The sequence below is a fragment of the Gorilla gorilla genome, chromosome X, assembly GCF_029281585.2.
Source record: "Gorilla gorilla gorilla isolate KB3781 chromosome X, NHGRI_mGorGor1-v2.1_pri, whole genome shotgun sequence".
Lineage (NCBI taxonomy): Eukaryota > Metazoa > Chordata > Mammalia > Primates > Hominidae > Gorilla > Gorilla gorilla.
The window spans coordinates 58,459,096-58,476,922 of NC_073247.2; the positions used below are offsets into that span (position 1 = coordinate 58,459,096).

The following is a 17,827-nucleotide window of genomic DNA, read 5'->3' on the forward strand; positions in this document are numbered from 1 at the left end:
GACAATAGCTCAAACCTAGGAGGTGGAGGTTGCAGTGAACCAAGATCACGCCACTGCACTCCAGCCTGGGTAACAGAGCGAGACTCCATCTCAAAATAAATAAATATATAAATGCATATATAATCTAAACAGAAAAATATGGAAAAAATAGAGAAAGATGACAAAGAGATACCCTTCAAATAATGTACCATGCCCAAATAAATTCACAAGAGAATTCTATAAAGCATTTAAGGACCAAACAACACCAAAGTAGTGCTAATTTTTCCAGATACATTTATTCTGTGAAGGGGGCTGAGACAGTTTGAGGGTGAGCAAATCAATTCCATATTTGTGGTGTTGAAAATATTCTGAGGGCCTAAGCAGATCATTCTGTGGAAGGGTAATCATGTATACTGAGGAACATATGAGTCTATTCTACAGTTGAGAAGTTGTCACTATTTCTATTCAATGTGAGTTTTCCCATAGACAATGAGGACTGACTTCTGGGAATAGGCCTTCCCACAATCAGCACACATACAAGGTGTCTTTCCTATATGGATTCTGATGCCCAGTAAAGTATACATGCTGGCAGAAGGCCTTCCCACAGTCACTGCATCTGGAGGGTTTCTCCCCAGTGTGTCTTCTCTGATATGTAATCATCTGTGATTTCCAGAAAAAAGTCATTCCAGACTCAGCACATTCAGGGGTTTTCTCCCTAGGATGAGTTTTCAGATGTATAATGAGTGGAGACTTTCCACAGAAGGCCTTTCCACATTCACTACATTCATAGGGTTTCTCTCCAGTATGATCTCTCTGATGTAGAATGAGATGTGACTTCAGGGAAAAGGCCCTCCCACACTCAGTACACTCATAGGGTTTCTCCCCTGTGTGAACTCTCTGATGAATAATGAGGGGTGATTTCTGGGAGAAGGTTTTGCCACATTCACCACATTGATAAGGTTTCTCCCCTGTATGAATTCTCTGGTGTATGATAAGAGGTGATTTCTGAGAGAAGGATTTTCCACATTCAGTACACATATAAGGTTTCTCTCCAGTATGAAGTCTTTGATGGCCAGTGAGGTGTGACTTCTGGGAAAAGGCCTTCCCACAGTCAGTACACACATAAGGTTTTTCTCCTGTATGAATTCTTTGATGTCCTATGAGGTGGGACTGTTGGCAGAAAGTTTTCCCACATTCACCACACTTATAGGGCTTCTCTCCAGTATGCGTTCTCTGATGTATAATGAGCTGTGTTTTCCGAGGGAAGGTCTTCCCACATTCAGTACACTCATAGGGCTTCTTCCCAGTATGAGTTATCTGGTGTATAAAAAGGTGAGACATCTCACAGAAGGCTTTCCTGCATTCACTGCATTCAAAGGGCTTCTCTCTGGTATGAACTCTCTGATGTATAATTAGATGTGACTTCTGGGAGAAAGCTTTTGGACACTCAAAACACTCATAGGGTTTCTCTCCAGTATGGACTCTCTGATGAACAGTGAAAGGTGACTTCTGGGAGAATGCTCTTCCACACTTAGTACATTCATAGGGTTTATCCCCAGTATGAATCCTCTGATGCACAATGAGGTGTGATTTCTCACTGAAGGCTTTCCTACAATCTCCACATACATATGGTTTCTCTCCAGTATGAATTCTTTGATGTATAATGAGCTGTGACTTCTTGATAAAGGCTTTCCCACACATACTACAAACATTGGGTTTCTCTCTGGCTTGAAATTTCTTATACTGAACATGGGCTTGCTTATGACTGAGAACTTTTTCACATTGACTATCTCCATAGGGCTCCATTCCAGTATGAATGAAGCCTTCCTTCTCAAGCACAGAACAGGAAGCATTATACTTAGGTGGTCTCCCACATCTAAATCTCTTAGTGGGGTTCTTTCTTGCATAGCTCCTGTTATAATTTAGTAAGTCTGAATTAGACTTCAAGCTATTTTCACATGAATCAAACTTATGGAATTTTTGACTTAAAGGAGCAAGGTCTGTGCACCGATTGAACATTTTCCCAAATGCACTGTACTTGGAACCCATCTCATCAGTCAATGTTTCACGACTGATGACTGTGACCTGCCTCAAAACTCTGTCTTGATTTCCTTGATATCTATCCATCTGATTATCAATATGCCAGATTTTTAAAACAGAGTACAATGAATTATCCTTTGGGGCTCTTTCTAGTATCTCCCTTTGAAATAAAAGTTCTCCAGAAATGATCTGCTGGGAAGATTCAAGGCCTTTCACTCTGTCTGAACGAAGAAGAAAGAGGGAAAATCAAATACACACACACACACACACACGCAACAGTTGGCAATGAACAGAGGTACTAGGAAGGTGGCTGTTGTAGAATGAATGTTATAAAGGAGGCCTGATAAATTTTAAGGAAGAAAAAAGGTAACGGATGTCAGAGATGTCAAGGAAGAAGAAGATGCCCGCTTGACCATGTACCCAATTCTCACTTACCTGGGTAGATCCACCTTGACAACTCACTCTCTATGATCCATGGGTCCTTTCCATGTTCCACCTTAAAGATTACATCTGGTTTTATATCTGAACACCCTGTTAAGAGAAAATTGTAGTGGCTTTGGCCTTGGCAGCTCAGAAATTCATGAAGAGAAGCACTTGCAGGGGCCTCCCAGCAAAGTTGGATCCTTAACTCACACCATAACATAAAAATAAATTCTAGATATAACAAAAGTATAAACATGAAAAACCAAAACTATAAAAGAACACACTCTATTAAAGGAATATCATAAAGGTCATGGTATTGACAGCGCTAAAGGAAGGATGAGGAGGATTTGATTCATTGGTACACAGGGAATCTGCCCTTACCCACAGAGACCAGGTGATTATAGGTCTCCAGCATCACATCCCTATGCAGGGTCTTCTGAGCAGGATTCAACTGCTGCCACTCTTCCTGGGTGAAGTCCACAGCCACATCCTCAAATGTCACTGGTTCCTATAACAGCACATTCCTGTACAATCTGCTCGTTCTGGTCATTTTTACCATAGCAGTACATGTAGGATGCCTACTTTGCACTTTGCCCAGCATACTTTATGATAGAAACAATGTAAAACCCTGCCATTAGCAAGAATAGTTAGTGGAACAGAACAGACAGTCTAGAAATAGATACAAATAAAAATGGGAAATTTAATATATAATAAAGGTAGCATTTAAAACAGGAATGGAAAAACAGATTATTCAAAACAGGAGAGCTATCGAAAAAAAAGTAACTGGATTCCCTACCTCACACTATATACAAAAATAAATTCATGACAAAAATTTAAATGAAAAAAGAGAAACTATAAAATAAAGACAGGAGAGGTATTAAAAAATAATCTTTGAGTGGAGAAGACTCTTCTAAGCATGCCCCAAAACCCAGATGCCACAAATGAAAACACTGATAAATGTGACTACTTTATGTATTACATGGCAAAATATATCAAACAAACTCAAAGGATATGACTAACTAGGGAAAAAATATACACATAACAGATAGGATGGACAAAGAGTTAATTTCCTCCATGTATAGAGAGAGCTCCTACAAAGCAAGAAGAAAAAGACCAATAACTTTTTAAAAAATGGTTGATATGGTTTGACTCTGTTTCCCCACCCAAATCTCGTTTTGAATTGCAATCCCCACTTGTCAAGTGAAGGAGGTGATTGAATCATGGAGGCAGTTTCCCCCATGCTGTTCTCATAATAGTGAGTGAGTTCTCACAAGATCTAATGGTATTATAAGCGTCTGGCATTTCCCTTGCTGGCACTTCTCTCTCCTGTCACCATGTGAAGAAGGTCCTTGCTTCCCCTTCCACCATGATTGTAAGTTTCCTGAGGCCTCCCCACCCCCGTGGAACTGTGAGTCAATTAAACCTCTCTCCTTTATAAATTACCCAGTCTTGGGTATTTCTTTATAGTGACATGAGAACAGACTAATACGATGGTCAAGGGACATGACCATCATTTCACAGAAAATAAAATGCAAATGTTTTTTAAACATGTAAAAAGATGCTCAACTTCACTCACATGAAGATAAATGCAAACTAAGACAAGACAGCATTTTTCCCTTACATATTATCAAAGATGGGCATTTGATAAGTCATTGGTCAAATGCTATGACTAGGGATAAGTCACAGTGACTTAGGGTAAGTTAGTGAAGATGTCAAGAAGCAGGCATACTCAAATTGTCTGTGGTGTATGGTATATTTTGAAGGCAATTAATTTGGCAATATCTATCAAAATTTATAATGTACACATCCTCTGACTCGCAATTTGGTTTCTAGAAGTTATTCTACATAAACATTCACATATGTGAGCAAATGACATGTGTGAAGACACTGCTCTACAGTACTATTTATAATAGCAAAAGAATGGAAACCACCTCATGGGAGATTGGATGAATAAATAATGCTACAATCTCCATAAGGGAATAATATATGCAATTATAAAAAGCAACAAAGAAGGGGCCAGATGTGGTGGCTCACGCCTGTAATCCCAGCCCTTGGGGAGGCAGGGGCAGGTGGATCACTTGAGGTCAGGAATTCGAGACCAGCCTGGCCAACATGGCGAAACCCCATCTCTACTAAAATTAGAAAAATTAGCCGAGCATGGTGGTGCATGTCTGTAGTCTCAGCTACTCAGGCGGCTGAGGCAGGAGAATTGCTTGAACCCAGGAGGCGGAGGATGCAGTGAGCCGAGACTGTGCCACTGCACTCAAGCCTGGGCGACAGACTGAGACACTGTCTCAAAAACAAACAAACAAACAACCAGCCTGGGCAACATGGCAAAACCCTGTCTCTACAAAAAATTAGCCGGGTGTGGTGGCACACACCTATAGTCCCAGCTACTAGGGAGGCTGAGGTGAGAGGATTACCTGAGCCTGGGAGGTCAAGGCTGCAGTGAGGCAAGATAGTGCCACTGCACTCTAGCCTGGGCAACTGGAGTGAAACCCTGTCTCAAAAAGAAAGAAAGAAAGAAAGACAGAGAGAGAGAGAGAGAGGGAGGGAGGGAGGGAGGGAGGGAGGAAGGAAGGAAGGAAGGAAGGCAGGCAGGCAGGCAGGCAACAAGGAAGTTCTATATTAATTGATATGCCACAATATCTAAGATACACTGTTAAGTGAAAATAAACATTCATTCACTCAGCAAGCAGTTATTGAGTACCTAGCGAATACCAAGCACTATTCTAGGAACTGGGGATACAGCAGGAAAAAAAACCTGGCAAAAATACCTTCCCTGAAGGAGTTTGTATTCTAGTGAGGGGAGACAGACAAAAAGGTTGAGAGAAAAATCACTACCTGGCCAAAAAAAAAAAAAAAAGTTTGCAATGTGCACTTCAAAATCACTCATATACAAAAAGCTCCTGGGAAACCATAAGCAAAGACAAGGAAAGAGGGATTCACAGAGAAATACAATATGGAAAATAAATATGTGAAAAGATGCTGAAGCTTATTTAATCCCTATAGAAAAGCAAATGAAAATGAGATATAATGCTTAATCATAAAAACAACAAGAATGAAAGATACAGATGATGGCTAATGGTGGCAGGAGGGAGGGGGAACCTTGGGAAACAGGTGGGCTTTCTTGTAAACATTTTGTGGCCACATGTTCAGCTGATTACACAGTATTGAAATACAATTTGGGCTGGGCAGGGTGGCTCACGCCTGTAATCCCAGCACTTTGGGAGGCCAAGGTGGGAAGATCACCTGAGGTCAGGAGTTCGAGACCAGCCTGCCCAACATGGTGAAACCCAGTCTCTACTAAAAATACAAAAATTAGCCGGGCGTGGTGGCAGGCACCTGTAATCCCTGCTACTTGGGAGGCTGAGGCATGAGAATCGCTTGAACCTGGGAGGCGGAGGTTACAGTGAGCTGAGATCATGCCACTGCACTCCAACCTGGGGGACAGAGTGAGACTTTGTCTCAAAAAAATATATATATACGATTTGAAAAATACTCTTTAAATTTATAAGCCTGTGTGCCTCTGACCTAGCACACTCATGTCTGAGAATGTGTCCTACACAAATACTTCACAAATATAAAAAGATATCTTTATATGGTTGTTTTATTTGTGACTTCACTGCTTGAGAGGTCTGGTTAGGTCATGTACTAGCTGTGTGATCTCTGTGCCTCATTTTCTTCATTTGAAAAATGGGAATAACAATGGTACCTAGCACAGAGGGTTCCTGGGTGAATTAAATAAGTTAATCCCATGATATTTTATAATAGCAGTGCCTGGCACATGATAAGCACTGAGTAAATAGTAGCTATGATTCTTCTTATTATTATTACTACTGTATATAAAAGAAAAACTAGAAATAACTTTTTTACAGCCCATCAACAAGGTTCTGGTATCCTGCAAACATTAAATGGACATTTAATGGACATTAATTTGACAATGTAGATCAGTAGACAATGTAGATCAGGACATAGCAAACTATAGCCTGCAGGCCAAATTTAGCCCATCATGTGTTTTTCAATGGCCCACAAGCTAAACTGGTTTTACACGTTTTCTTTTGAGACAGTCTTGCTCTATCAGCCAAGCTGGAGTACAGTGGAACAGTCTTGATTCACTGCAACCTCCTCCTCCTGGGCTCAAGTGATTCTCCTACATCAGCCTCCTGAGTAGCTGGGACCACAGGTGCATGCCACCATGCCTGGTTAATTTTTGTATTTTTTTGTAGAGATGCGGTTTCGCCATGTTGCCCAGGCTGGTCTAGAACTCCTGAGCTCAAGCAATCTGCCCACCTTGGCCTCCCAAAGTGCTGGGATTATAGGCGTGAATAGCTAGCTGTATCTGGTCTGGTTTTTACATTTTTAATGATTGAAAAAAAAGTCAAAAGAAGAATATTTTATGACACATGAAAATTATATGAAATCCAACCTTCAGCATCCATAAATAAAGTGTAATTGAATCACAGCCAGGCTCATTGGTTTACATATTGTCAGTAGCTGCTTTCTACCTAAAACAGCAGATTTGAATAGTTGCAACAGGGGCCGTATGGCCCACAAAGCCTCAGATACTTCGATCTGTCCCTCTACAGAAAAAGTTTGCTGACCCCTGACTTAGAGGAACTGGACAAATTACTTGAAAATTACAATTTACCAAACCAGACATAAAAAGAAATAGAAAATCTGAATGGTAGTATATCTTTTAAATAAATTGAATATGTAATTTAAAACCTTCCCACAAAGAAAACTCCATACCCTGATGGCTTCATTGGGGAGCTCTTTCAAACATTTAAGAAGGAAATAGGCCGGGCGCAGTGGCTCATGTCTGTAATCCCAACACTTTGGGAGGCTGAGGTGGGTGGATCACCTGAGGCCAGGAATTCGAGACCAGCCTGCCCAACATGGTGAAACCCCATCTCTACTAAAAATACAAAAGTTAGCTGGGCGTGGTGGCGGGCACCTGTAATCCCAGCTACTTGGGAGACTGAGGCAGAAGAATCGCTTGAACCTGGGAGGCGGAGGTTGCAATGAGCAGATATCGTGCCATTGCACTCCAGCCTGGGAGACAAAAGTGAAACTCCATCTCAAAAAAAAAAAAATTTAAGATGGAAATAATACCAATATTACCCAAATTTTCCCAGAGAATATAAAGAGAATACTTTCCAACATGAGGCCAATGTAACATGATACCAAAAGGTGACAGAAACAATAGAAGAAAGTAAAATTACAGGCCCTTATGTCTTATGAACGCAGTAGTATAAACCCTAAACAAAATATTAACAAGGGATTGGCTAGATCATGATGATGATGACGATAGGAGTAGGTGGGGATAAAAGATAGATAAAACAAGCTTGGTTATCAGTTGATAATATTTGCAGATGGGTAATTACAAAAGGGTTCACTAAAATCTCTACTTTCGTATATATTTTATATTAGGCAAGAAAAGAAAGTAGCAGAACGGAATAGAAACAGTGTGTGTATTTTTTGTGTGTGGTAAAGAAAAAATACATGACAATAATGAGATCACTTTCACACATTTACACATCCATCTACACACATAGGTGGAGTTATAAATGCATAAAGAAAAGAGATCCTCCTCAAACCAGATAATCCTAGTTATGTCGGGGAAGGAGGAAGAAGTAAGATTGGAGATATTTCACTTCTTTTTTTTTTTAAACTATATTGTTTACATTCTTTGCCCCATGTATAGATTACCTTTTCAGGGAGAAAAAAAAAACGACTAAAATTGGAAAAGCAGAGAAGGAACTGCCTTGAGTTGGGTTGAGACCCCACAAACTCTGAGATGACAGCAAAGGAGCCATGGAAAACAAGGAAACTATCCCATTCTCCAAGCCCCTGCCAGAGAACTTTAACTAAAAACAGTCTCTTTAGAACAACTACTGACAATACCACCCTGGACTGAAAACCACTGACCTTCAGGAAAACTCAGTAATAAAATTCCTCAAGTTAAAGTCCCAGAAATCTTGACTTGCTAAGGAGCTGGACTGATTTCTTTTTGTGGAGAATGCAAATCACATTATTGATCATGTTATGTTACCCTTTTCACTGAAGCTGCCAGTCAAAATGTTTTGCTTATAGTCAAAATTTTAGCTAAGTTTCTATGAAGTAAGGCCAGGTGATCTGTGTATCTTCACAGCAATTTTGCCTGTTGATCATCTATTCTCTCTAAATTTCTCTAATCCTTATTTTCAACTAATTGCCCTTTCTCATTTTGTTGTGGGAAAACCAAGTGGCAAACAAATAACTTACCTGGGACTCAATCATTTTCTGTTTCTCTTTGGAAAGCAGTTGGGGGCGGGGTGGGGTGCAGAAGAGTCTTCGGAGATCAAGCTGAGTTAACCACTCTTCAACAGCTGGATGTGACAATGTGTTGCTTGTTAATTCATTGATGACTTGTGTTTCTCATCTGACTCGGTAATTCCATTTCCGGAACTTCGTCCTAAGGTAATAATCATGGATATGTGCAGATATTTAACCACAGAAACCTTCAACACAGTTTTGTCTTTAACACCATATTATTGAAAATAACATAAATGCCCAGCACTAAAGACTGCTGCAAAGGCAGGCAGCCCTTAAAAGCAACACTCCAGATGATTAAAAGAGGTTCAGGAAACACCACCAGCAAATGTAAAGTATGGTCTTGTCTGGCTCTTTACTTGAATAAACAAAAGAAATTTTTGAGATAATCATGAAAGTTTGAACCCTGACTAGATATTTGATAACATTAAGGAATTTAACCATTGATTATCTGAAGATATTATTGCTAATTATTTTACCTTAGGGTAACAGCATCAACCTTTAAGGCCTTATCTTTTACATAATGAAGCATGTATGGATGAAAATATATGTCTGGGATTTGTTTCAAAATAATAAAGACTACCCATGTAAAAAGTCATTGAACTGCATACAGGCCGGGTGCGGTGGGCCAGCACTTTGGAAGGCCAAGGTGGGTGGATTGCCTGAGCTCAGGAATTGGAGACCAGCCTGAGCAACATGGCGAACCCCATCTCTACTAAAAAAATACAAAAACCAGCCAGGCGTGGTGGTGCATGCTTGTAATCCCAGCATGTTGGGAGGGGGAGATGGGCAAATTGCTTGAGCCCAGGAGTTGAAGACCAGCCTGGGCAACATAGGGAGACCCATCTCTACAAAAAATTAGCCTGGCGTAGCGGTGCACAGCTGTAAGCCCAGCACTTTGGGAGGCTGAAGCAGGCAGATGGCTTGAGCCCAGGAGTTCGAGACCAACCTGGTCAACATGGCAAAATTCGCCTCTACTAAAAATACAAAAATTAGCCAGGCGTAGTGGTGGGCGCCTGTATTCCCAGCTACTAGGGAGACTGAGACATGAGAATCACTTGAACCCAGGAGGTGGCATTTGCAGTGAGCCGAGATTGAGCCACTGCACTTCAGCCTGGGCAATGAGCGAGTGAGGAAAGAGGAAAGAAAGGCAAGAAAGGCAGGAAGGAAGGCAGGAAGGAATGCAGGAGGGAAGGCAGGAAAGAAGGCAGGAAGGAAGGCAGGAAGGAAGGGAGGGAGGGAGGAAGAAGGAAGGAAGGAAGGAAGGAAGGAAGGAAAGAAAAGAAAAGAAAAAAGAAAAGAAAAGAAAAGAAAAGAAAAGAGGGAGGGAGGGAGGAAGGAAGGAAGAAAGGGAGGAAGGGCATTCCGGGAGGAAGAAGTGAGGGGGTGGCCTAGATGAGGACTTGGCAAACTTTTTCTGTAAAAGGGTAATATGGTAAATGTTTTCAGTTTTGTAGGTTCTGTGGTCTCTGCTGTAACTACTCAGCCCTGCCATTGCAGGTTGAAAGTAGCCCTAGACAATACATAAACTAAAGGTGTTCACTGGCTGTGTTCCAATTAAACATCATTTTTGGGCACTGACATTTGAATTTTATATCATTTTCATGGGTCACAAAATATTCTCCATTTGATTTTTTTCCAATGATAAAAAGTGTGAAAAAACCATTTCTTAGCTCATGGCTGTATTTTTTTTTAAAAAAGCAGCATGTCAGATTTGGCCCACTGCCCAGTTTTCCAGCCCTTGGTCTAGATAAAACAAGATGGGCCATGAGCTGATGACTGATGAGACTGGGTGGTGGGCATAATGGGGGTCCATTATACAATTCCCTCTATTTTTGTGGATGCTTGAAAATTTCCATAAGAAAGGTTTATATTTAAGTATTACCATAGAAATAAACTAAGTCGTACTATGGGAATTAAGTTAATGGCATGGAAACATCACTGTAAAATGAAGAAGAGGCAGAACACAAGAATGTATTCCTAATTGTTTAATAACAGAATAACAGGCCAGGGGTGGTGGCTCACACCTGTCATCCCAGTACTTTGGGAGGCCAAGGCAGGAGGATTGCTTGAGTCCAGGAGTTCGAGGCCAGCCTGAGCAACATAGTGAGACCTTGTTTCTACAAAAAATAAACAAAATTAGCCGGGCATGGTGGTGCACACCTGTAGTCCTGGCTACTTGGCAGGCTGAGGCAGGAGAGTCACTTGAACCCAGGAGGCGGAGGTTGCAATGTGCTGAAATCACGCCATTGCACTCCAGCCTGGGCAACAGAGTGAGACCCTGTCAAAGAAAAAAAAAAAAAAAGGAAAAGAAAAGAAAACAAAAGAAAAAATACCATGTAGATCACACATTCTCACTGGGGGTGATACTGCCCCCAAGGGGACAAAAATTAGTTCTTGGAGGCAAAACAAAACAAAACAAAAACAAAAAAAAAAGTCTTAGATATTACAACGGTTTGTGACCCTCCAAAGCAACCCTAGCTGACAAAACCTTATTCCTTGGTATTTAACTTCCTTCACCAGATTTTGGTATTACATGAGCAGCAGTAACCTTGAGTTCAAAGAAGATCCATGAAATATATACAAAATCAGTGCTGCAAAACTATGGCAAATAGGTAACATTCAGGTATTAACTCACTTCTCATCCCAAGCCTCACAGGGTAGGCCCTGCTATTATCCTCATTTCGCAGTGGGAAACTGATGCCTAGAGAGGTTTCATGAGTTGTCTAAGATCACACTGCCAGTGATTTAGAGCGAGGTGGTAGAGGAACAAAAAGTAAAGAACTCCTCCCAAGCTGTCCTAGCACTAAGATTTTCAGGCAACACCCTTTGCTTCTGGATGCCCTAAAAAATTAGTTATCCTCCTAAATTCCACAGGACATTGTCTGTTTTTTTTTTTGTTTTTTGTTTTTGAGATGGAGTCTCGCTCTGTCGCCCAGGCTGGAGTGCAGTGGCGCGATCTCGGCTCACTGCAAGCTCCGCCTCCCTGGTTCACTCCATTCTCCTGCCTCAGCCTCCCCAGTAGCTGGGACTACAGGAGCCCGCCACCACGCCCAGCTAATTTTTTTGTATTTTTAGTAGAGACGGGGTTTCACCGTGTTAGCCAGGATGGTCTCGATTTCCTGACCTCGTGATCCGCCCGCCTCGGCCTCCCAAAGTGCTGGGATTATAGGTGTGAGCCACCACGCCCGGCCGATATTGTCTGCTTTTTAACCGAAGAATGTGCTTTACAGTTCAAAATTAACTGAAAATCTTCATATTTAAAGCCATAAAATGAAAAGAGAAGCCAAAAGTTGGAAGGAGATATTTGCAAAACACATACCACTACTAAAGGAGTGGTATCAGAATATATAAAAACAATTCCTGGCCGGGCACGGTGGCTCACACCTGTAATCCCAGCACTTTGGGAGGCCGAGGTGGGTGTATTACCTGAGGTCAAGAGTTCGGGACCAGCCTGGCCAACATGGCGAAACCCCGTCTCTACTACAAATACAAAAAAATCAGCCAGGCGTGGTGGCGGGCGCCTGTAATTCCAGCTACTCGGGAGGCTGAGGTAGGATAATTGAGAGAACCCAGGAGGTGGAGGTTGCAGTGAACCATGATTTCTCCACTGCACTCCAGCCTGGGCGACAGAGTGAGACTTCGTCTAAAAAAAAAAAAAATTCCTATAAATCATTAAGAAAAGGGCAGAGAGTCCAACAGAAAAATGAACAAAAGAGAGGCCCCTCACAAAAGAAGATCTCCAAGTGATGAATCCATATAAGAAAATGTGCTCAAACTTATTGGTCATGAGGGAAATACAAATCAAACCACCAAGTCGGACTCCTCCATCGGAATGTGGACACCACAGGGGCAGAGATTTTTGTTCATTCATGCACATATGATTGATCTGAAAGAGCCACCCATCATGGACCCCACAGAATGTCAACACTGACCCCACACACTCCCATTCTTGTCCTCATAGACCCTCATCCCTCACCCCAGATCCCCCTATCCACTCACCCCACGGACCAGCATCCCTCACCCTACAGACCACTCATCACTCACCCCAGACTCCCTTCACCCATCCCATAGAAGCCCCATCACTCACCCTTACAGACATCATCAAACACCGCACAGATCCCCCATCACCCCACAAACTCCCATTTGCGTAACCCACATACTGTTACCCCTGGTCCCACAGGCTCCCCTATCACTGTTCTCCACGTCACTCAGTCCCCTCCTCAGGCCCTCCACTTGTCTCCATCCGTCACTGATCACATAGACCCGCAGCACTCAGCCAGGCCCCTCACCCCGGCTCTGCTCTCAAGCCGGGCTTGGCTCCCCGCCTGCCCAAATGCGTTCAACATCCCCCGAAAGGCCATTTCCCTTCCAGTCTTCCCGGAGAGATGTCAGGGTGACGAGGGAGCTTATCTTTCGCTGGCTCCGAAACAGCCGCGAAGCCGAGCTCTACCAGTAACAAAAATGGCGTCATTCCGCCAGCGCCAGGACCTCTGTTGCTGGCCGTGGTCTCGCACTGCTTCTGGAGGCTCCCATTCCAGCCAGAGGAGAGGTGCGTTTGGGGGCCCGGGGGAGTCCTCGTGATATCTCCGAGTTTGGGTATTCGGAATTGATCCTACGAAAGCAGTGTGAGGCTTGGAAGGGCCGCGACTGTCCGGGTGAGTGGGCGTTCCCGGCCACCAGAAGAGGCACGGCCTGAGCAAAGGCGTGGCGACATGGCAGGGTGGGAAGCGGAGAAAGTGGGAAGGCTGGACAGAGCACCCCCCGGGAGATTCCTCCGCAGAAGCGAATTCCTAAAACGTCTGGAGAAAGGGAAGAGACCTTTGACATCATGCAGCCTTTCAGGGAGCTCACACATACCCGCCGACTTCTCCCCACCTGGCCTCGGCGCCCTGCCGCCTTCCTATTGTTCCTGCTTGGCGTCAGGACCCGCCCCCATCTGTCACTCACTGCCCACCGGTCCTCCATTGGCTCCTTTGAACACGGAAGGGCCCACCTTCACCTGTCATTTACAGCCTGGACTTCTGCCTGCCTTAGTTCAAGTAGGCTTATATGGCCTTTTGCAGCCCGTATCAAAACTAAAAGAGTTCATAGAGTCAGAGGTTCGAGGTAAAACCTAAGGGACATTGGTTTTAGACGACTTAACAAAGGGCTGGATTGGAAGTCAGCCCGGAACAGGATTGCAGAGTTAACAAAGGTTCATGTTCGATACAAAACGAGAACTCTGATGGTTACAATAGTTAAGAAAGTCCTAGGATTCAAGACCTCTATCAGGGTGTATGGATGGAGAAAACATTAACAAATATCCTGCTTGAAGATCAAATCAGAGGGGCACTGGTGGTGCAATAGTAACCCAATTCCAAAGTTATTTCAGAGAGGCCTTAAATGGAAGGTTAACTTAGACCCGAGTCTGAGCCAAGACCAGAGACCCATTAAAGTCACGTGATGTGGTTAACAGAGGCCCAGAATTCACAGCCTATACCGAAGGGGTAATGATGGTGGAAGAATTAATCAAGGTCTGACTTCAAAGTCAAACCAAATGGCATTCATGATAAAAATGTTAACTGAGGGCCGGGCACAGTGGCTAACACTTGTAATCTCAGCACTTTGGGAGGCCAAGGCGGGAGGATCACTTGAGGCCAGGAGTTAGAGACCAGCCTGGCCAACATAGCAAAACCCTATCTCTACTAAAAATACAAAAATTAGCCAGATGTGGTGGCACATGCGTGTAGTCTCAGCTGCTTGGGAGGCTGAGGCATGAGAATTGCTTGAACCTGGGAGGTGGAGGTTGCAGTGGGCCAAGACTGTGACACTGCACTCCAACCTGGGGGACAGACAAAACTCTGTCTCAAAAAATAAAAATAAGAAAAAAATGTTAACTGAGGGCCGGGCACAGTGGCTGACACCTGTAATCCCAGGACTTTGGGAGGCTGAGGCAGGAGGATCATGTGAGCCCAGGAGATCAAGACCAGCCTGGGCAACATAGTGAGACTCCATCTCTATAAAAATAAATGTTAACTGAGGATTGGGGTTGGTGGATACAGGAGAAGGGGCACAAGTAGCTAAAAAGTTAGTACAGCCTTGATTTTCTGTACATACCAAAGGATCATAGATGGAGAGGACTCAACTGAGGCCTGCAGTCAGTGTAAAGATCCGACGGATGCAGAGCGTAGTGGCTCACTCCTGTAATCCCAGCATTTTGGGAGGTGGAGGCAGGCAGATCACTTGAAGCCAGGACTCAGCATAGCCAACATGGCGAAAACCTGTCTCTACTAAAAATACGAAAATTACCCAGACGTGGTGGTGCATGCCTGTAATTCCAGCTGCTTGGGTGGCCGAGGCATGAGAATCACTAGAATCTGGGAGGCGGAGGTTGCAGTGAGCAAGAACTGAGGGGCAGTAATGGGGAAACAGTTAACAGACATGCAAAAAGATTCACATGTAAATTGCCCTGGTGATGGAAAAGTGAACAGAAACTCAAGCTTAACACATAGACCCAGGATTATTAATTTTCCACCCTCAAATCCCTGAATTCTCTCTCTAGATCCAAACCCATTAATAGTGGAATGGATAACAGATTCCCCAGTTCAAGGTAAAATTAAGGGTTGATTTAGGTTGGAAGAGTTAATAGAAGCCCAGGTTGGAGAGCACAGATAAGAGACTTTGATGGTGGAATTGCTAACAACAGCTGGGGTTTGAGGTGAGGTCAGAGGGATAGGGATGGTGGAAGAGTTAAGAAGGACATGGTTTGAGTATAGACCAGACAGGCATCAATGGTGGAATATTTCAAAGATGCCTGTATTCATTTCCTGTTGTTGCTATAGCAAATTATCACAGACTTACTTGCTCAAAACAACACAAATTTATTATCTTACAGTCCCACATGTCAGAAATATGATATGGGTTTCACTGGGCACTCCCTACAGAGGCTCTAGGAGAAACTCTGTTTATTTGCTTTATCTAGCTTCTGCTAGAAGCCACCTGTATTCCTTGACTCATGGTCCCTTCCTCCATCTTCAAAGCTGACAGTGTAGCATCTTCACATTGCTCTCTGACGGTAACCTGCTTCCATCATCACGTCTCCTTCTCTAACTCAAACCCTTCTCCTTCCCTGTTTTATATATATATGGAGAGAGAGAGAGAGAGAGAGACAGACAGGATCTTGCTCTGTCACCCAGGCTGGAGTGCTGTGGTGTGATCAGACACTGTAACCTTTAACTTCGGGGTTCAAGCGATCCTCTCACCTCCGCCTCTGGAGTAGCTAGGACTACAGGCACACGCCACCACGCCCAGCTAATTTTTTTACTTTTCTTTTTTTTTTTAGACAGAGTCTCACTCTGTCACCCAGGCTGGAGTGCAGTGGTGCAATCTCAGCTCACTGCAAGCTCTGCCTCCTGGGTTCACGCCATTCTCCTGCCTCAGCCTCCCGAGTAGCTGGGACTACAGGTGCCCGCCTCAACACCCGGCTAATTTTTTGTATTTTTAGTAGAGACAGGGTTTCACCATGTTAGCCAGGATGGTCTTGATCTCCTGACCTCCTGATCCGCCCGCCTCAGCCTCCCAAAGTTCTGAGATTACAGGCGTGAACCACCACGCCTGGCCATTTTTAAACTTTTGGTAGAGACAGGGTCTTGCTAGGTTGCCCAGGCTGGACTCCAATTCCTGGCCTCAAGCAATCCTCCCAACTCAGCCTCCCAAAGCGCTCCCTCCCTCTATGAGGGAGGACCCTTGATTACATTGGGCCCATCTAGATAATGTAAGGACCCTTGATTACACTGGGTCCATCTAGATAATCCAGGAAAATCTCATCTTAAAATTCTTAATCACATCTGCAAAGTTCCTTTTGCCATGTAAGGTAACATATTCACAGGTTCTAGGGGTTGGGAGAGGGATATCTTTGGGGGGACTATTAATCTGTCTACCACAATGCCCAATGTTTAAGTCAAACCAGAGGGCCAATGGGGGCGGAAGATTTGATTGAAGCATAGGGTATTAACAAGAGAAAACGATCAATGGTTTGAATCAGATTTAAGTTCACATAGGATGGGCCTAGATGAGGGGTCCAGGCTGTTATGTCAGAATTGCATCAAGGGCCTGAGTTCAAAGTTAAAGGAAATTCAAAGTCAAAGTTCAAATTTCAAAGGAAATTGATGGAATCTCAACAGAGATCCTGAGCTCTGGATCAAAGCCCCAGGAGCACTGGTGGTTAAAAAAAAAAAAAAAAGTTAACAGAGGCCCAGGTTTAAGATCTACAATATAGACACATTGATGGTGGAATAATTAACAGGTTTGAGGGTGGGCTGGGTGTGGTGGCTCATGCCTGTAATCCCAACACTTTGGAAGGCCGAGGTGGGTGGATGACAAGGTCAAGAGATCAAGACCATCCTGGCCAACACGCTGAAATCCCGTCTCTACTAAAAACACAAAAATTAGCTGGGCATGGTGGTGCACTCCTGTAGTCCCAGCTACTCGGGAGGCTGAGGCAGGAGAATTGCTTGAACCCGGGAGGCAGAGGTTGCAGTGAGCTGAGATCATGCCACTGCACTCCCACCTGGTGACAGAGCGAGACTCCATCTCAAAAAACAAAACAAAACAAAACAAAACAAAAAATCTGAGGGTCATTGATGATTAAAGACTTAACAGGGCTGGGTGCAGTGGCTCACACCTGTAATCCCAGCACTTTGGGAGGCTGAAGCAGGAGGATCACTTGAGCCCAGGAGTTCAAGACCAACCTGGGCAACACAGCAAGAACCCATCTCTACAAATAAAAAAATAATTAGCTGGGTGCAGTGGTACATGCCTGTAATCTCAGCTACTCCAGAAGCTGAGGCAGGAGGATCGCTTGAGCCCAGGACTTCGAGGCTGCAGTGGGCTATGATTGTGATACTGCACTTCAGCCTGGGTGACAGAGCAAGACCCCTAAAAAAAAATTTAACAGCCAGCCAGATTCAATGTCAAAAAATGGGAGCATTAATGCTAAAATCTATAACTGAGCTCTAGGTTTAATATATAAATCAGAGTGGGAAAACTAATGGTGTTAAGAAACCTGGATTTAATTCACAGATCAGAA

The 17,827-nt window shown here is 43.6% G+C and overlaps 1 protein-coding gene across 6 annotated transcripts; it reads right to left on the bottom strand.

Annotated features, from left to right (window-relative positions):
• Nucleotides 1–256: 256 nt before the first annotated feature.
• Nucleotides 257–13,728, bottom strand: ZNF630 (zinc finger protein 630). Of its 6 annotated transcripts, none has more exons than XM_055375680.1 (5): nt 13,636–13,728; nt 8,710–8,899; nt 2,824–2,950; nt 2,455–2,550; nt 257–2,240 (listed from the first exon to the last, which is right to left on the bottom strand). In XM_055375680.1, the coding sequence occupies exons 2-5, from the start codon at nt 8,722–8,724 to the stop codon at nt 505–507; spliced, it is 1,974 nt and encodes a 657-aa protein (XP_055231655.1). In that variant the 5' UTR covers nt 8,725–8,899; nt 13,636–13,728; the 3' UTR covers nt 257–504. The 6 variants fall into 6 exon arrangements, with proteins under 6 accessions (XP_055231655.1, XP_055231654.1, XP_030861576.2 ...); XM_055375679.1 differs by having other exon boundaries at nt 13,618–13,698; XM_031005716.2 differs by having other exon boundaries at nt 13,050–13,675.
• Between the last annotated feature and the right edge of the window lie 4,099 nt (nt 13,729–17,827).